A 19,847-nucleotide genomic window follows, 5' to 3' on the forward strand; every position below is an offset into this window, starting at 1 on the left:
ACCCCCGCGCCGGTGCCCCCTTTCCTCGGTGGTAGAGGCCGGCCGGGGTGGCGCATGCGTGTGGCGGGCGGGCGGCAGGCGGCGGGTGGGTAAAAGGGTATCTGTACTACAGAGTCCTTGATAGGGCGTTTCGGGGAGCGCTTGGACCCTGGCTTCTGGGACACGTCAGGTACGTCTCCGAGTCCGGCGTCGCCGGCCAGCACGGCCTGGGTTCACGTGGGGGCCCGAGCTGGGCGGGACACCCGGGCCTCGCCTGGAGAGAGGCGTCGGGAGGGAGCGGGGAAGGGGGCGGAGGCCGGGCGACCGCGGGTGGTGGCCGCCCTCCTCTGTGTGTCTCCGCGGTTGTGAATTGGGGGGGTAATTCCTCCCCGTAGGTCGCCATGAAGGTGATTGCATGAGATCGTGCGTGTGAACGTTTGTTGACAGCTGTTACTTGAGTCCGACAGCCCTGGGGGCCGTGCACCTGCGTGACATGGCTAGCTCTGAACTCCTTGGGGGACACGTATACTTTTGAGAATCCGATGAAAGCCAAACATTCCTCCCTTGTTTTCTTAGAATTAAAGTAAGATAATATATTTCATGGCCGGTTGCAAACAGAAAACCTTTACACAATGATTAGTGATCAGTATCTGTGGATTGGGGAGGCCCCACTTACTTGATCCTCTTCCCAGGGTCGTTGTGAGGATCAAGTGCACAGCTTCTTATAAACACTAAAACACTATAACATCTTGTGAGCCAGGTACTATTATTATTCCTCATTGCAAAGAAAGAAGCCGAAGCCCAAGGAGGATAAATGCTGGGGTCGCACTGTGGGTGAGCAGCAGAGTGATCATTGGAAGCCAGGTGCTCCCCCTTTACTTCCTTTGGGGCCACCCCCCCCCCCGGAGTTTCACTAGAAAGAAGGTCGCCATCGGCCACAGGGACAGCTTGTACCTCAAGTGCACGCGGATGCCCTAGAATCCCAGGATCTCAGCCGAGCTGTTTGTGGATTATTAGATCTGACTTAAAAGGTAGCTAATCCAGACCCTTCCTCATCTGTAATATATGGATGACAGTTCCCAGCTGTAGTGTTATGAGAATTAGTGCGGTCATGAGTGAGGTACCCCAGTTAAAGCCCGAGAAGTAAAGCAGCTGGACCAAGGTCTAGCAAGCAACTGAGGGGCAGAGCCAGGCCCGAAACCTGGTTGTGTCCAGCCCATGTGCTCAGGCCCAGTGCAGTTAGCATCAGTGGGGACTTGCTTATTTCTCCTTCTTCAAATGTCTCTAGGTGCTATGAGTGCTGGGGGCTGCTTTTTTTTTTTTTTTTTTTTTTTTTTTGAGACGGAGTCTCGCTCTGTTGCCCAGGCTGGAGTGCAGTGGCGCAATCTCGGTTCACTGCAAGCTCCGCCTCCCGGGTTCACGCCATTCTCCTGCCTCAGCCTCCCGAGTAGCTGGGACTACAGGCACCCGCCACCTCGCCCCGCTAGTTTTTGTATTTTTTAGTAGAGACGGGGTTTCACCATGTTAGCCAGGATGGTCTCGATCTCCTGACCTCGAGATCCGCCCGTCTCGGCCTCCCAAAGTGCTGGGATTACAGGCGTGAGCCACCGCACCCGGCAGGGGGCTGCTTTTTAACTGTGTTTTGTTTATTTTGTTCATAATACATGAGTATATTCTCATTGTAATAATTCATTAAATCTCGAGTATATTTAATATAATTTTATATTGTACCATATGAAATTGTCACAGTTTGACCTTTTTTTGACCTATAAAATGACAATTTCATTTAAGCCAGTCATCCTATTCCCTTTTTCAGGTTTAACCACTATGAGCAGTTTGGTGTATCCTTCCAGATCTTTCTTTCTTTTTCTTTTTTCTTTTTTTTTTGAGACAGAGTCTCGCTCTGTCGCCCAGGCTGGAGTGCAGTGGCCGGATCTCAGCTCACTGCAAGCTCCGCCTCCCGGGTTGACGCCATTCTCCTGCCTCAGCCTCCCGAGTAGCTGGGACTACAGGCGCCCGCCACCTCGCCCCGCTAGTTTTTTGTATTTTTTAGTAGAGACGGGGTTTCACCGTGTTAGCCAGGATGGTCTCGATCTCCTGACCTCGTGATCCACCCGTCTCAGCCTCCCAAAGTGCTGGGATTACAGGCTTGAGCCACCGCGCCCGACCCAGATCTTTCTTTCTTTTCTTTTTTTTTTTCCTTTGAGATGGGATCTTGCTCTGTCACCCAGGCTAGAGAGCAGTGGCGCGATCTTGGTTTACTGCAACCTCCACCTCCTTAGTTCAAGCGATTCTCCTGCCTCAGCCTTCCAAGTAGTTGGGATTACAGGTGTGAGCCACCGCGCCCAGCTTAGGCCTACGATTTTATTATAATAATGTGCCACAAATTATTTGGCTACACCCAAATTGTTTGGATTGTTTCTTATTTTTTACTGTTATCAACAATAGAGAACACTGGGTATGAGCATGTCCAAGTCTTTCTAGAGTGTAATATTTTAGAAGTAGATTTGCTGTCCAAAAAGTGTACACATTTACAATTTTGCCAAGTTTTATTTGAGTGCCCTTGAAAGAATTATAGCATCTTCTGATTCCACCAGTAATAACAGTGTCTTTTTCTTCACATCCTTATCAACCATGGGTATTACTCATCTTTTTAATTTTTGCCAATACGATGAATGAAAATGCATCTTTATAACAAATTTTTTTTTGAGATGGAGTCTTGCTCTGTCACCCAGGCTGGAGTGCAGTGGCATGATCTTGGCTCACTGCAACCTCCGCCTCCCAGGTTCAAGTGATTCTCCTGTCTCAGCCTCCCAAGTAGCTGAGATTACAGGTGCCTGCCACCGTGCCTAGCTAATTTTTGTATTTTTAGTAGACGGGGTTTCACTGTGTTGGCCAGGCTGGTCTTGAACTCCTGAACTGAAGTGATCCACCCGCTTGGGTCTCCCAAAGTGCTGGGATTACAGGCATGAGCTGCCACACTCGGCCGAAAATGTATCTTTTAATGATGTGTCTCACATGTTACTAATACAAGGATAAGTATATACATGTGTATATAGACACACACACCATATGTATATACACATATACCATATATATGTGTGTGTGTACAGGTACATACACATACACCCACACACATAGACACATATATACCTTCAGCCAACCGATTGTGGCTGTGTACCTTGGGAAAATTGGTAAACTTCCCCAAGCCCTAGCATTTTCATCTTTATTTATTTATTTATTTTTGAGACACAGTTTTGCTCTTGTTGCTTAGGCTGGAGTGCAATGGCGCCATCTCGGCTCACCACAACCTCCATTTCCTCGGTTCAAGTGATTCTCCTGCCTCAGCCTCTAGAACTTTCTTCATGGATATTCCTCCTATTTTATTCTTGTTCTGCCCTTTACATAAGATTATAGACATAAGATTAATGCTTTTCCCTCTTCTAACCTCTTTCTCTTCTCCAGCAGAAACAGTGCAAGGGCCTTACAATGTGTTTTGGATGGTGACATAGCATCAGTCCCCCTCAGCATCTTGATCCCCACCCTGTCCCCTCCACTACCAAGCTGGAAGCACTCTGGTTTGTCCAAGTTCTAAAGTGCTGTGCCCAGGCCCAAATGCCATCCCCTAAGTTGCTGGTCTATGATTGTTTTTATTTTTGTGATTTTTATTTTATTTTGTTTTATTTTTGAGACAGAGTCTTGTTCTGTCACCCAGGCTGGAGTGCAGTGGCGTGATCTCAGCTCACCGCAACCTCCGCCTCCCGGGTTCAAACATTTCTTGTGCCTCAGCCTCCCAAGTAGTTGGGATTACAGGCGAGCACCACCATTCCTGGCTAATTTTTGTATATTTTTAGTAGAGATGGGATTTCGCCATGTTGGCCAGACTGGTCTCAAACTTCTGACCTCAGGTGATCCACCTGCCTTGGCCTCCCAAAGTGCTGGGATTACAGGCATGAGCCACTGTATGATTGTTTTTAATTCAAACATGTAACTACCAGGAAAGCTGTCATGAGCACATAACCCCAAATACCTTCATTTATAAATTATATATACATATACTTATGTATTGTATGTTATACATACATTCCAAAGAAACTTCTCAACTTTTATCATTAATTTTAGTGAGATCAATTTCTCCCTTAATGAAAACAGCCCAGAAGTTTTTTTTCCCTGTTCTTATTGGATACATGTCTTGCTGATTGTGATGGATTCATACTTTGAATTCTCTTTTAATGATAATGGATATAAAACTTTGTTTCAAATGGTCTTGAAAAGATACCAACCCCTCCTCCTGCCTTTGTTGGCCCATTTCTTGTCAGATCCAATTAACCCGTTACTGCTTTTATTTCCTAATGTGGTGAAGGAAGACCTTCTTATACTCAGGAGGAGCAGTGAGGTGTCTGCTGTTTGCTTTTCGCTCGCTCGCGCTGTCATGGTTGTTCTCTTCAGTCTATGGCTTCTTAGAAGGATTATTCGTAAGCTGTGTGTGTGCTATAAATTAAAATTGGGTAATATAGGCCAGGCACAGTGGCTCAGGCCTGTAATCTCAGCACTTTGAGAGGCCAAGTTGGGCCAGTTGCTTGAGCTCAGGAATTCGTGACCAGCCTGGGCAACTTGGCGGAAACCCATCTCTACAAAAAACACAAAAATTTGCTGGGCCTGGTGGCGCATGCCTGGGATCTCAGCTACTGGGGAAGCTGAGGTGGAAGAATCGTTTGAGCCTGGGAGGTCGAGGCTGCAGTGAGCCGAGATTGTGCCACTGAACTCTAGCCTGGGCAACAGAACGAGACCCTGTCTCAAAAAAAAAAAAAAAAAAATGGCGGGCTCGGTGGCTCAAGCCTGTAATCCCAGCGCTTTGGGAGGCCGAGATGGGCGGATCACGAGCTCAGGAGATCAAGACCATCCTGGCTAACACAGTGAAACCCCATCTCTCCTAAAAAATACAAAAAACTAGCCGGGCGTGGTGGCGGGTGCCTGTAGTCCCAGCTACTCAGGAGGCTGAGGCAGGAGAATGGCATAAACCCGGGAGGCGGAGCTTGCAGCAAGCTGAGATCCGGCCACTGCACTCCAACCTGGGCGACAGAGCGAGACTCCGTCTCAAAAAAAAAAAAAAAAAAATTTGGGTGATATATGGGGAAAAAATAACACTAACCCCTGTCTTACATCATATACAAATATTAATTCAAGATGAATTGTAGTCACAAATGTAAATGTAAACAATATTACCAGAAGTTAACAATAAAAAATATCGTCATGACCTTGGGGTAGGCAATTCTTTTTTTGGGGTGGAAAGGGTCTCACTCTGTCACCCAAGCTAGAGTGCAGTGTCATAATCTCAGCTCATTGCAACCTCTGGCTCCTGGGTGCAAGCAATCCTCCCACCTCTGCCTCCTGAGTAGTCCCTCCTGTGTGCCTCCACAGGCGCACACCACTATGCCCAGCTAATTTTTTGTATCTTTGGTAGAGACAGGGTTTTGTTTGCCATGTTGCCCAGGATGGTCTTGAACTCCTGGACTCAAGTGATCTGCCTGCCTCTGCCTCCCAAAGTGCTAGGATTTATAGGCATGAGCCACCATACCCAGCCTGGGGTAGGCAAACATTTTAAAAATAGAATACGAACACTCATCATTAAGAAATAATACCAAATTGGGCTGGGCGCAGTGGCTCAAGCCTGTAATCCCAGCACTTTGGGAAGCTGGGATGGGTGGATCACGAGGTCAGGAATTCAAGACTAGCCTGGCCAACATGGCAAAACCCATCTCTACTAAAAGTACAAAAATTAGTTGGGTGTGGTGGCAGGTGCCTGTTATTCCAGCTACTCAGGAGGCTGAGGTAGAACTGCTTGAACCAGGAGACAGAGGTTGCAGTCAGCCGAGATCACATCACTGCCCTCCAGCCTGGGCGACAGAGTGAGACTCGATCTCAAAATAAATAAATAAATAAATAATTGGATTTCATTATAATTAAGAATTTCTGGCTGGGTGCTGTGACTCACACCTGTAATCCCAGCACTTTAGGAGGCCGAGGCGGGTCAATCAGGAGGTCAAGAGATTGAGACCACCCTGGCCAACATGGTGAAGCCCCGTCTCTACTAAAAATACAAAAATTACCTGGGCGTGGGGGTGCGTGCCTGTAGTCCTAGCTACCCGGGAGGCTGAAGCAGGAGAATCGCTTGAACCCAGGAGGTGGAGGTTGCATTGAGCGGAGATCATGCCACTGCACTCCAGCCTGGTGACAGAGCGATACTCCATTTCAAAAAAAAAAAAAAGAACTTCTTTGATCAAAAGACACCCATAAGAAAGCAAAAAAAGCAAAAAGAGGCCGGGCATGGTGGCTCACACCTGTAATTCCAGCACTTTGGGAGGCTGAGGCAGGTGGATCACTTGAGGTCAGAATTCGAGACCAGCCTGACCAACATAGAGGAAACCCTGTCTCTACTGAAAATACAAAAATTAGGCCGGCGTGGTGGCGCATGCCTGTAATCTCAGCTACTCGGGAGGCTGAGGCAAGAGAATCACTTGAACCCAGGAGGTGGAGGTTGCGGTGTGCCAAAATGGCGCCATTGCACTTCAGCCTGGGCCACAAGAGCGAAACTCTGTCTCCAAAAAAAATAAAAAGAAAGAAAGCAAAGAGGTCGGGTGTAGTGACTCATGACTGTAATCCCAGCACTTTGGGAGGCCGAGGCCGGTGGATCACTTGAGGTCAGGAGTTCGAGACCAGCCTGGCCGACATGGCAAAACCGCATCTCTACTAAAAACACAAAAATTTAGCCGGGTTTAGTGGCAGGCGTGTGTAATCCCAGCTACTTGGGAGGTTGAGACAGGAGAATCTCTTGAACCTGGGAGGCAGAGGTTGCAGTGAGCCAAGAGAGCACCACTGCACTCCAGCCTGGGTGACAGAGCGAGACTCTCTTTCAAAAAAAAAAAAAAAAAACGCAAAAAGAAAAAAGTGGGAGAAGGTATTTTCAGTACTGTACATGTATACAGTAATGAAACCTGTATCCAGCATATATAAATACCCTTACAAATCCTTACAAAATGAACATGATAGACAGCTCAATTTTAAAAAATGGCAAAAGAGGACTGGGTGCGGTGGCTCATGCTTATAATCCCAGCACTTTGGGAGGCCGTGGTGGGCGGATCGCTTGAGGTCAGGAGTTCGAGACCAGCCTGGCCAACACAGCGAAACCCTGTCTCTGTTAAAAATACAAAAATTAGCTGGGCATGGTGGCATGTTCCTGTAATCCCAGTTACTTGGGAGGCTGAGGCAGGAGAATCACTTCAACCTGGAAGGCAGAGGTTGCAGTGAGCCGAGATCGTGCTACTGCACTCCAGTCCGTTGACAGAGGGAGACTCCATCTCAAAAAAAAAAAAAAAAAAAAGAGGTAAAAGACATGAACAAGCATGTCACAAAAAAATCCATATATGTCCAAGGAGTATGTTAAATGATGCTCAACTTAATTAGTTATTTGGAAAAAGCAGATTAAACAATGCAACACAAGTACATACCTGCCAGAATGGATAAGATGAAAAAGACAGAAAGTGCCAGATATTGACAAGGCGTCTTGCAAACTGCAGATAGGAGTCTAAATTGGTACAATGACTTTGGAAGACCATTTGGCAGTATCTGTTAAAGCTAAATATATGAATGCTCTATGACTCTACAGTTTTTCTTTTTTTTTTTTTTTTGAGACGGAGTCTCGCTCTGTCGCCTAGGCTGGAGTGCAGTGGCCGGATCTCAGCTCACTGCAAGCTCCGCCTCCCGGGTTCACGCCATTCTCCTGCCTCAGCCTCCGAGTAGCTGGGACTACAGGCGCCCGCCACCTCGCCCGGCTAGTTTTTTGTATTTTTTAGTAGAGACGGGGTTTCACAGTGTTAGCCAGGATGGTCTCGATCTCCTGACCTCGTGATCCGCCCGCCTCGGCCTCCCAAAGTGCTGGGATTACAGGCTTGAGCCACCGCGCCTGGCCATGACTCTACAGTTCTAACCCTAAGTGTGAAACCAGAAAAGTGTACATATGCATGTAGATACACATGCTCAAGCCTCATGTTCTTATATTCTTAGCAGCACTTTTTTTTTTTTTTTTTTTTTTTTGAGACAGGGTCTTGCTCTGTTGCCCAGACTGGAGTGTGCAATGGTGATCATAGCTCACTGCAGCCTCAAACCCCTGGGCTCAAGCGATCCTTCCACCTCAGCCTCCTGAGTAGCTAGGACTACAAGGGTACACCACCACGCCTGGTTGGTTTTTCAATTTTTTGTAGAGATGAGGTCTCATTATGTTGCCCAGGCTGGTCTCCAACTCCTGGCATCAAGTGATCCTCCTGTCTTGGCTTCCCAAAGTGCTAGGATTACTGGCATAAGCCACCATGCCTGGCCTAGCAGCAATATTTTTGATGGTCAAAAACTAGAAACAGGCCGGGCGTGGTGGTTCACACCTGTAATTCCAGCACTTTGGGAGGCCGAGGCAGGCAGATCACTTGAGCCTAAGAGTCCAAGACCAGACTGGGCAACATGACGAAACTCCCATCTCTGTTAAAAATGCAGAAAATTAGCCAGCATGGTGGTGCGTGCCTGTAGTCCCAGCTACCCATGAGGCTGAGATGGGAGGATCACCTGAGCCTGGGAGGCTGAGGCTATAGTGAACAGAGATGGTACCACAGCACTCTACCTGGGGCACCAGAATGAGACCCTGTCTCAAAACAAAACAAAACAAAACAAAACAAAACTGCAAACAGCTCAAGTGTCCATCTTCTGTAGACAAGTAAATTTTGCTGTGTTTATACAATAGAATATTATCCAGCAATGCAAATGAACAAACTATAACTACACACAGCTGCATGGACAAATGTCAGAAACGTGACGCTGAGTGTGAGAAGCCAGATGCAAACAAGGACTCACTGTGCAATTCCGTGCATGTACAGTGGCCAGGTGAGGCTTATGGAGTGCTGAAATGCTCTGTATCCCGATCTGGAGGGTAGTTTTAAAAAAATGTTTTGAGCCAGTGCATTTGTTCACACCTGGAATTCCAGCACTTTGGGAGGCCAAGGTGGGCAGATCACTTGAGGCAGGGGTTTGAGACCAGCATGGCCAAACATGGTGAAATCCCATCTCTACTAAAAATACAAAAATTAGCCAGGGGTGGTGGCGTACACCTGTAATCCCAGCTACTTGGGAGGCTGAGGTGCAGAGCAAGGCTCTGTCTCAAAAACAAAAAAATCACAAATAAAAAATAAAATTTAAAAAAATATTTGATTTTGGCCGGGCGCGGTGGCTCAAGCCTGTAATCCCAGCACTTTGGGAGGCCGAGACGGGTGGATCACGAGGTCAGGAGATCGAGACCATCCTGGGTAACACCGTGAAACCCCGTCTCTACTAAAAAATACAAAAAAAACTAGCCGGGCGAGGTGGCGGGTGCCTGTAGTCCCAGCTACTCGGGAGGCTGAGGCAGGAGAATGGCGTGAACCCGGGAGGCGGAGCTTGCAGTGAGCTGAGATCTGGCCACTGCACTCCAGCCTGGGCGGCAGAGCGAGACTCCGTCTCAAAAAAAAAAAAAAAAAATTGATTTTAATGTTTTTAGAGACGGGGGTCTCACTGTGTCACTCAGGCTGGTCGTGAACTCTTGGGCTCAAGCAATCCTCTCACCTTGGCCTCACAAAGTGCTGGGATTTCAGATGTAAACTACCACGCCTGGCCCTGGAGGGTGGTTATACTTGTGTAGTAAAAACTTATGAAACCTTACACTTACGATTTGTAGTAGGCTTTTCTGTATTAATATTATATATATGTGTATTCTTTTTTTTTTTGTAGAGACGGATCCTGCTAAGTTGCCCAGGCTAGTCTTGAACTCCTGTGCTCAAGCAATCCTCCTGCCCTGGCCTCCCAAAGTGCTGGGATTACAGGTGTGAGCCACTGAGCCTAGCCTAAATAAAAAGTTTGCTTCTCTCCTCCTTTCCTCCCCAAAAACCAGGGTGTTATCAGTAAATCTACTTAACTAGGCCTAGGTGAATTGCGATAGGTTGCACTATGCTGAAAGCAAATGTACAGGTTGGGGGTTGTCGTTGTCAGCTCTGCCATGTTGTGGACCTGCCCCCTTTTCAGGACACCTCACCTCACCTTCCATAACAGAACAGGTAACCTGACATATGAGGTGCACTGTTGACAAGTGACACTGGTGACAAGTGAGGGACACTGTTACCAATTCGGAAAGGAAATATAAACATAGCTTTATTTATTTATTTATTTATTTGTTTATTTTTGAGATGGAGTCTCACTCTGTCACCCAGGCTGGAGTGCAGTGGCGTGATCTCGGCTCACTGCAACCTCTGCCTCCCAGGTTCAAGCAATTCTCCTGCCTCAGCCTCCCGACTAGCTGGGATTACAGGCACCCGCCACTATGCCCAGCTAATTTTTTGTATTTTTAGTAGAAGCGGGGTTTCACCATGTTGGCCAGGGTGGTCTCGAACTCCTGACCTCTTGATTCATCTGCCTTGGCCTCCCAAAGTGCTGGGATTACAGGCATGAGCCACCGCGCCCAGCCATTTCTTTCTTTATTTTTTTAGAGACAGGGTCTTGCTCTTTGACTCAGGCTGGAATGCAGTGGCATGATCATAGCTCACTGGAGACTGAAAATCACAGGTTCAAGTGATCCTCCCACTTAAGCCTACTGAATAACTGAGACTACAGGCACACACCACCATGCCTGGCTAATTTTTGTATTTTTTGTAGAGACAGGGTTTTGCCATGTTGGCCAGACTGGTCTTAAACTCCTGGGCTCAAGTGATCTGCCCACCTCAGCCTCCTGAGTCACTGAGACCATGCTAGTGACTCATGTGTGCCACCATGCCAGGCTAATTTTTTTTTTTTTTGAGACATGGTCTCTCACCTTGTAGCCTAGACTAGAGAGCAGCAGTGGATCACAGCTCACTGCAGCCTCAACCTCCCTGGGCTCCAGCGACCCCCCCCAGCCTCAGCTTCCCAAGTATTTGGGACTACAGGCATGCGCCACTGTGTCCCACCCAAAAATCTCAGCATACTGTGTAGCACAAAGGAAGTGTTCAGCACATGGGAGCTATTACCAGGCATCTTAATCCATTTTGTGCTGCTGTAACAGATTACCACAGACTGGGTAATTTATAAAGAAAAGAAGTTTATTTGGTTCACAGTTCTGGAGACTGGGAAGTCCAAGAGCGTGGTGCAGATATCTGGTGAGGGTCATCCTGTGTGAGGCAGAAGGCTCACATGGTGAGCAAGTGCACAAGACAGATGGCATGGCAGCAGAACTCATCCTTTTACCAGGAGCCCACTCCCGAGAAGACTAACCTACTCCATGACAATGGCATTAATCCATTCATGACAGCAGGGCTCACATGGCCCAGTCACCACCCGTTATACCCTTAAACAGTGGCAATTCAATTTCAACATGAGTTTTGGTGGGGACATTCAAACCATAGCACCAGGATCATTAGTAGCCACATGATAAAATGTATGTCTTAAAGATTTGAGGACAATGGTGTAAGGTCAATGATCCAGCTGTTTGTACCCTGACTTTTTCTGATCCTAGGAGAAGGGAGCGTTGGCTTTGCTTTCATCAGGCCAAAGATGCCTTTCTTTGGGAATACGTTCAGTCCGAAGAAGACACCTCCTCGGAAGTCGGCATCTCTCTCCAACCTGCATTCTGTGAGTGACGGTACTGGGGTCGGCCCGGTGTGCAGCGTGAGCTGAGTTCTGAGCGTGTCTCTGAATGGAAAGTGTGGTCCTCCAGAGGCATCAGTTCAGGAGGGCATCATTTCCATCCATATCATTGCTATTGCTGAAAACATTTTTGAGCCGGGTGCGGTGGCTCACGCCTGTAATCCCAGCACTTTGGGAGGCAGAGGCCGGCAGATCACAAGGTCAGGAGATCGAGACCATCCTGGCTAACACGGTGAAACCCCATCTCTACTAAAAATACAAAAAAGTTAGCTGGGCATGGTGGCGGGCGCCTGTAGTCCCAGCTATTTGGGAGGCTGAGGCAGGAGAATGTCATGAACCCGGGAGGTGGAGCTTGCAGTGAGCCGAGACTGCGCCACTGCACTCCATCCTGGGCAACAGAGTGAGACTCCATCTCAAAAAACAAAAAAAAGAAAACATTTTTGAACTCTTATTTGGGAATGATTGTCAGAGCTTGTTTATCCAAGAACCTCAGAAGACAATCTCATTATGATATTTGATCCCAAATATCCTTTTTTTTTTTTTTTTTTTTGAGATGGAGTCTCACTCCCGTCCCACAGGCTAGGGTGCAGTGGCGCAATCTCGGCTCAATGCAACCCCCACCTCCCAGGTTCAAGCGATTCTCCTTCCTCAGCCTCCTGAGTAGCTAGGATTACAACTGCCCGCCACCATGCCCGGCTCATTTTTGTATTTTTAGTAGAGACAGGGATTCACCATGTTGGCCGGGCTGGTCTCCAACTGCTGACCTCAGGTGATCCACCTGCCTTGGCCTCCCCAAGTGCTAGGATAATAGGCTTAAGCGACCGCGCCCAGCCAGTATTATCGAATTTGACTTCTGCTTTATTCTGTGACCTTTTCCTACAGAGCTGGCTGTGCAGATTGGCCATGTCTTCACAGAAAGCGAGCAGGGTTGAACAACAAGGCTGTGGGGGCTGAGCATTCATTCCAGGCTTCAGGTCTCAGAGTCTGTTGTCTGCTGTTCCCAGTGAAACAGGCTTCAGGTCTCAGAGTCTGTTGTCTCCTGTTCCCAGTGAAACAGGCTTCAGGTCTCAGAGTCTGTTGTCTCCTGTTCCCAGTGAAACAGGCTTCAGGTCTGAGTCTGTTGTCTCCTGTTCCCAGCGAAACAGGCTTCAGGTCTCAGAGTCTGTTGTCTGCTGTTCCCAGCGAAACAGGCTTCAGGTCTGAGTCTGTTGTCTCCTGTTCCCAGTAAAAATCATGGTGGGGGCAGCCCCGCTGTGGCCAGAGCTGGGCATTCTGTGGAGCAGGCCAGGCAGAGGCTTAGGCTCTCAGTTTCTGGTGCCCCCAGACCTGAGGCTCCCTTTTCTCACTGCCACGTGTCAGAGATGCAGATACACCTGGCGGTCCCTCTGGAACATCCTCTGTCCTAACCCCACACAGTGTAAGAGCAACAGCGTGCTTACGTGACAATTGTTTCTGACCATGACTTGAAGTCGGTCCTCCCCTACGTTGTTTTCCACATTCTGACAGGTACTTGCAAGCCTTGGGAGGGAAAAAGGCCTCCACAGCACTCCGTGTGGTCTCTGGTGGAGTAGTTCCCCATTATTATAGGATAACGACTCAGATCTTGGGAGTGGCACAGATGACCCTTGGTGGCCTCACTCCAGCTCTCCTTCCTGCCCTTGCCCTCTGCACACCCTGTGCTGCAGCTGCCCAAGCCCCATGTGAGCCTTCTCTGTGCACGCTACTCCTTTTGCCTAGAATGTTCTTCTCCATTAATTCAAAAGCTATTGATTGATACCCTTCTGTGTGCCAGGCACTCTCCTAAGCACTGGGCATGCAGAAGTGGGTGAAGGAGGGGAGAGGGAAAACATCAAATCCCTGCTTTCATGGGGCAGATATTTTCATGGAAGGCTACAGAAAATAAGCAAATTTATATCAGATGGCGATACATGCCAGACAGCAAAACAAAGCATAGGCCTGGGATGGGATGTGGCTGAATACTGGGGATGGAGCTGTCATTTTCAACAGGGTGGTCAGGAAGGCCTGACTGAGAAAGACCCATATGAGCACTTACCTGAAGGTCTCTGCCTGTTGAGCAGGGGCAGAGCTGGTTGAGGGCAGAGCTGGTCATTCCCATCCCTGGATACCCAGTACCGAGTCCTGAATCGGGGTGCGTGCTCAGTGAGTTGTAGAAATGAATATATAGGCCAGGCGCGGTGGCTTATGTCTGTAATCCCAGCACTTTAGGAGGCTGAGGTGGGCGCACCACTTGAGGTCAGGAGTTCGAGACCAGCCTGGCCAATGTGGTGAAACTCTGACTCTACTTTAAAAAATACAAAAATTAGGCTGGGTGTGGTGACTTACGCCTGTAATCCCAGCACTTTGGGAGGCTGAGTTGGGCAGATCACAAGGTCAGGAGTTCGAGACCAGCCTGGCCAATATGGTGCAACCCTGTCTCTACTAAAAAATACAAAAATCAGTCGGGTGTGGTAGCGCACATCTGTAGTCCTGGCTACTGGGGAAGCCTGAGGCAGGATAATCACTTGAACCTGGGAGGCAGAGGTTGCAGTGAGCCGAGACTGCGCCACTGTACTCCAGCCTGGGCGAAAGAGTGAGACTCCGTCTCAAAAAAAAAAAAAAAAAAAAATTAGCTGGGTATGGTGGCACATGCCTGTAGTCTCAGCTATTTGGAGGCTGAGATGGGAGGATCACTTGAACTCAGGAGGCAGAGACTGCAGTGAACTGAGATGGCGCCACTGTACTCTAGCCTGGGTGACAGAGCGAAACTCCATCTGAAACAAAAAAAAGAAAGGAAAGAAAAGAAACGAATATATAAATTGTACTCTCGCATGTTAAGAAGCAACTCCTCCTCCTCCTAATTGTTAGAATTTTATGTCTTTTCCACAACATATGTAGCTCCATATTAAGCAAATGAAACTTATTATATTTAAAAAGGATCTTTTACTTAACAATTTATAGTAGGACTGCTTAAACTATTAAGTGTCAACTAGGTGTAAAATAATTCAATTTAGGCCGGGTGCGGTGGCTCAAGCCTGTAATCCCAGCACTTTGGGAGGCCAAGACAGGTGGATCACGCAGTCAGGAGATCGAGACCATCCTGGCTAACACGGTGAAACCCCATCTCTACTAAAAAATACAAAAAACTAGCCAGGCGAGGTGGTGGGTGCCTGTAGTCCCATCTACTTGGGAGGCTAAGGCAGGAAAATGGCATAAACCCGGGAGGCGGAGCTTGCAGTGAGCTGAGATCCGGCCACTGCACTCCAGCCTGGGCGACAGAGCGAGACTCCGTCTCAAAAAAAAAAAAAATAATAATAATAATAATAATTCAATGTATACATTTCAGCATATATAGCTTTTCTAGAAACATCTAATGTATAAAACAGTATATTTTTATCTCATAATTAAACTTTTGCTGTACATCATTTGATTTTATGGCCTTTAAAAAAATCATTAAAGGTGCCAGGTAGGCCGGGCGCGGTGGCTCAAGCCTGTAATCCCAGCACTTTGGGAGGCCGAGGCGGGCAGATCACAAGGTCAGGAGATCGAGACCATCCTGGCTAACACGGTGAAACCCCGTCTCTACTAAAAAATACAAAAAACTAGCCGGGCGAGGTGGCGGGCGCCTGTAGTCCCAGCTACTTGGGAGGCTGAGGCAGGAGAATGGCGTGAACCCAGGAGGCGGAGCTTGCAGTGAGCTGAGATCTGGCCAGTGCACTCCAGCTTGGGTGACAGAGCGAGACTCCGTCTCAAAAAAAAAAAAAAAAAAAAAAAAAGGTGCCAGGTAATGATTAGAGAAATGAGTTGTTGGGGTCATATTGTTGGCGGAAGAGGAACTGGGATGAGGGCGTGTTCTGGGCCTGCTGAAGTCGTCACGTATCATCTCGCCCACAGTTGGATCGGTCAGCCCGGGAGGTGGAGCTGGGCTTGGAATATGGATCCCCCACTATGAACTTGGCAGGGCAAAGCCTGAAGTTTGAAAATGGCCAGTGGATAGCAGGTGAGCTGCACTTCCTGCCATTTGTCAAACAAGATTGTAGGAGGAAGCCCTCCTTTAACTGGTTCTGTCCTTCCTCCAGAGACAGGGGTTAGTGGCGGTGTGGACCGGAGGGAGGTTCAGCGCCTTCGCAGGCGGAACCAGCAGTTGGAGGAGGAGAACAATCTCTTGCGGCTGAAAGTGGACATCCTCTTAGACATGGTGAGGCAGGTGACGGGCAAGAGATGCCTAGCTTCTTCTTCTGGGGAGGCTCCACCTCGAGTCATTTAATCCAACAGGTATCTCCTCAATGCCAGTTTGGCCAGGTATGTTGCTTTGTGTCCAAAGACACACTCAAGAAACAAGACACAGTTCTTGCCCTCACAGTGTACAGGCAGGTGAACCGTAAGCATAATTAGAGTGGTAAGGACCCAGTTGGAGTCTGCACAGGATCTGCACAGCACACGAGGGAGAAGTTCATTCTGTCAAGTCAGGAGAGCTTCCCAGAGGAAGGGATATCTGAGCTGAATGTGGAAGAATAATGGCAGGAATGGAGGTTGGATGAAGGCATTCCAGGAAGAGGGGAAGAGCCGGCTCATGGCTTGGAAGTGTCTCATACCAAGTAGGCATTAATCAGTGCCCAGCACAGACCTGCTGAGGGGCTCACACTGCATTAGCGTTGGTTTCTTGTGACTGTTAAAAATCCAGCAACCCATTGGGCCTAGAGGAGCCTGTGAAGGTTCAGAGGCAGGAGAGCATACACTGTAGTGGTTAAAAGCACACACTCTGGAGCAAAATGGCCTGGGTTCCTCACCCAGCTCTGCTGCTGACTGACTGCTCTGTGACTTAATTTCTTCAGCAATAAATGGCATAATAGCTAATTGTGGTAGTGCATCCCTGTAGTCCCAGCTACTCAGGAGGCTAAGACAGGAGGATGGCTTAACCTCAGGAGTTTGAGACCAGCTTTGGCAACAAAGTAAGACCCTGTCTTTTTTTTTTTCCTTTTTAAAAAATAACTAGGCTGGGCATGATGGCTCACACCTATAATCCTAGCATTTTGGGAGGCCGAGGTGGACGGGTCACAAGGTCAGGAGTTCGAGACCAGCCTGACCAACATGGTGAAACCCTCTCTCTACTAAAAATACAAAAAATTAGCCGAGTGTGGTGGCATGCACCTGTAATCCCAGCTACTCAGGAAGCTGAGGCAGGAGAATTGCTTGAACCCAGGAGGCAGAGGTTGAAGTGGGCTGAGATTGTGCCACTGCACTCCAGCCTGGGTGACAGAGTGAGACTCCGTCTCGGAAAAAAAGAAAAAAGAAAAAAAAAAAAAAAGAAAAAGACTGCATTTTAGGCTGGATGGTTTTTTATTTTTATTTACTTATTTATTTATTTAAGACAGAGTCTCGCTCTGTAGCCCGGGCTGGAGTGCAGTGGCATGATCTCTGCACACTGAAACCTCTGTCTCCTGAGTTCAAGTGATTCTCCTGCCTCAACCTCCCGATTAGCACCCACCACCATGCCTGGCTAATTTTTGCATTTTTAGTAGACATGGGGTTTCACCATGTTGGCCAGGTTGGTCTCCAACTCCTGACCTCAGGTGATCTCCCTGTCTTGGCCTCCCAAAGTGCCACCACGCCCAGCCTGGATTTTTTTTTTTTTTTTTTGCCTGGATGTTTTTTTAAAAAATGAGCATAATCGTAGTATCTACCTTACAGTGAGTTAGTACAAGCAAAGCACCCAGCCTGGCCGACAGAGTGAGACCCTGTCTCAGAAAACAAACAAACCAAAAAACAAAAAAAACCCTAAGGAGGAGAGTGGCGTTCTTTTTCCAGCATTTTCTCCCCTAATCCCCCTTATGGGAGCTACAGCTTAGAATCAATTTAAACTGTAATCCCTTAGCCTTAGAATCACCAGTATCTGCCTTTGACATCCTCTGAGACCTGCTGTCCTTCGTGCAGGGAGTGCCATGCCCTCGTGGGTGACAGCGTGCTGACAGAGTGGACTGTGAATATTCTTCAAGGACTTGTGGTCCTGGGCCATCCGGGGTTGCATTCTACCCCGTTTCAGAGGGTTTCCCACCATGGAGGCCAGCAGTGTCAGAGAAGTGTCAGGGGGCCTTTCCTCCGCGTGTAGGGCTGGCCTTGCCAACCTGAAACATCTAGAAATGCGCTGCTTACTAACAGCTGCTGCTTTACTTTCAGCTTTCGGAGTCCACTGCTGAATCCCACTTAATGGAGAAGGAACTGGATGAACTGAGGACTAGCCGGAAGAGAAAATGAAGACCCCAGAGACATTTATTGGGGAGTAGGATGTAGCTAAGTGCTTTTTTTTTTTTTTTGGCCAGACCTAGTGGATTCCGTCCTGGGAGAGAGTATCATATAATGGGACCCACAGGCACTGGCACCCTTGGGTTGGCAATAGAAGGTGACATGGAATGAAGAAAACCAAGATTGCAGATGGGGACAGTAACTAGAAGGTGCTTCAGATGCACTCCCTGAAAACCAGACCGCATGGAGGCCTGGGGCTGCTGATGAGCCTTTGGGTGCTCTCCACACACAAGATTGCAAACACACATGTCCCAGAATAGCTCTGTCGGGCCCTGTTGGGAGAAGCGGCTGGAGTTCATTCTCTCACCCCCTTACATTGGGGTTTGGGGTTTGGCAGCAGTTCTGCAGAGCTCTGTGTTGGGGGTCATGGATGAGTGGCTCTCTTGGCTCTTAAAGGCAGGCCTCTCTCCTTGCCTTTAAAGAATCCTCCTTCCTCACACCTGGCCTCCTCTGGCTTCAGCTTCTCAGCAGCAAGCACCAGCCTTCCACAGCAACACTATATTTTTATGCTACTTTCCTGTTTGCACTACTACTTTTTTATTAAATGATGTTAAATAATCTCTCTGTGACCAAAGTGACTAAAAAGAGAACCATGAGTTCCTCAAGAAGTAAATGGAGCTGGCCAGGCATGGTGGCTCACACCTGTAATCCCAGCACTTTGGGAGGCTGAGGTGGGCAGATCACCTGAGGTCAGGACCAGCCTGGCCAATAGAATGAAACCTCATCCACTAAAAATACAAAAATTAGCCAGGCATGGTGGTGGACACCTGTAGTCCCAGCTACTCAGGAGGCTGAGACAGGAGAATTGCTTGAACCCAGGAGGCAGAAGTTGCAGTGAGCTGAGATCACACCACTGTACTCCAGCCTGGGCGACAGAGCGAGACTCCGTCTCCAAAAAAAAAAAAAAAAAGGAGCCTGGCCAGGTGTAGTGGCATACACCTGTAATCCTAGCACTAGCACTTTGGGAGGCTGAGGCGGGCTGATTGCTTGAGCTCAGGAGTTCAAGACCAGCCTGGCAATAGCAAAACAAAATACAAAAAAAATGTTAGCTGGGCATGGTGGTGCACACCTATAGTCTCAGCCTCTCAGGAGGCTGAGATGGGAGGGTTGCTTTGAATCCAGGGAGGTTGAGGCTGAGGTGAGCTGTGATTGCTCCATTGCACCCCAGTCTGGGTGACAGAGCAAGACCCTGTTTCAAAAAAAAAAAAAAAAGAAGTATCTGGAGTCTAAGCTTCTGTTGTTCCATCAAAAGACAGAATTGTCTGGGCATGGTGGTTCACGCCTGTTATCCTAGCATTTTGGATCGTCTGAGGTCAGGAGTTTGAGACCAGCCTGGCCAACATGGCAAAACTCCGTCTCTACTAAAAATACAAAAGAAAATTAGCTGGGCATGGTAGCACATGCCTGTAGTCCCAACTACTTGGGAGGCCGAGGCAGGAGAATCGCTTGAACCCAGCAGACAGAGGCTGCAGTGAGTTGAAATCACGCCACTGCACTCTAACCTGGGCAACAGAGCAAGACTCCGTCTCAAAAAAAAAAAAAAAAAAGACAATGTTTAGCGTGTGGGGAAATGTCACCCTTGCAGGAGAGCATTCCAGCTTTCCTGGGCATTGGCAGAGGCTGATGCCAAACAGAAACAATCTCTGCTCAAATTCGCCTGCCCTCCTGCTTCATGGTGTTGGGACTGGCCAGGACCTGGCAGAACCTAGTGGTTGGTGTGAGAATTTGTGCCTTAGGCAGTATGAGCTGGACTTTTCTGGCAGGAGGAGGGAATCCAGCTCCTGAAGTCAAGCCAGAAGGAAGTAAGGGGGTGGGGGCATGGTGCCCAGGACTTTAGGGACAGGCTACCATGGCTGGCCACTTCTGAATGCCTGGGA

The 19,847-nt window shown here is 48.2% G+C and overlaps 1 protein-coding gene across 6 annotated transcripts; it reads left to right on the forward strand.

Annotated features, from left to right (window-relative positions):
- Positions 1-47: 47 nt before the first annotated feature.
- CBY1 (chibby family member 1, beta catenin antagonist) lies at positions 48-18,532 on the forward strand. 6 transcript variants are annotated; one of them, XM_033189683.1, is made up of 7 exons: positions 72-169; positions 740-1,010; positions 8,768-8,907; positions 11,540-11,655; positions 15,562-15,667; positions 15,747-15,865; positions 17,845-18,532. In XM_033189683.1, exons 3-7 carry the CDS (start codon positions 8,817-8,819, stop codon positions 17,920-17,922), a joined length of 510 nt encoding a protein of 169 aa, XP_033045574.1. In that variant the 5' UTR covers positions 72-169; positions 740-1,010; positions 8,768-8,816; the 3' UTR covers positions 17,923-18,532. The 6 variants fall into 6 exon arrangements, with proteins under 6 accessions (XP_033045595.1, XP_033045584.1, XP_033045574.1 ...); XM_033189693.1 differs by lacking the exon at positions 740-1,010 and having other exon boundaries at positions 64-169; positions 8,813-8,907; XM_033189721.1 differs by lacking the exon at positions 8,768-8,907.
- The last annotated feature ends 1,315 nt before the right edge of the window (positions 18,533-19,847 follow it).

This window comes from Trachypithecus francoisi, unplaced genomic scaffold (genome assembly GCF_009764315.1).
Source record: "Trachypithecus francoisi isolate TF-2019V2 unplaced genomic scaffold, Tfra_2.0 Contig01580, whole genome shotgun sequence".
Taxonomy (NCBI): domain Eukaryota; kingdom Metazoa; phylum Chordata; class Mammalia; order Primates; family Cercopithecidae; genus Trachypithecus; species Trachypithecus francoisi.

Bases quoted from the DNA above. Each gene is read 5' to 3' on its own strand.
- CBY1 (XM_033189693.1), top strand. From the start codon at position 8,817: ATGGACAAATGTCAGAAACGTGACGCTGAGTGTGAGAAGCCAGATGCA. The intron at 11,656-15,561 runs GTGAGTGACGGT...TCTCGCCCACAG, and splicing joins CTCTCTCCAACCTGCATTCT to TTGGATCGGTCAGCCCGGGA. The intron at 15,866-17,844 runs GTGAGGCAGGTG...CTTTACTTTCAG, and splicing joins TGGACATCCTCTTAGACATG to CTTTCGGAGTCCACTGCTGA.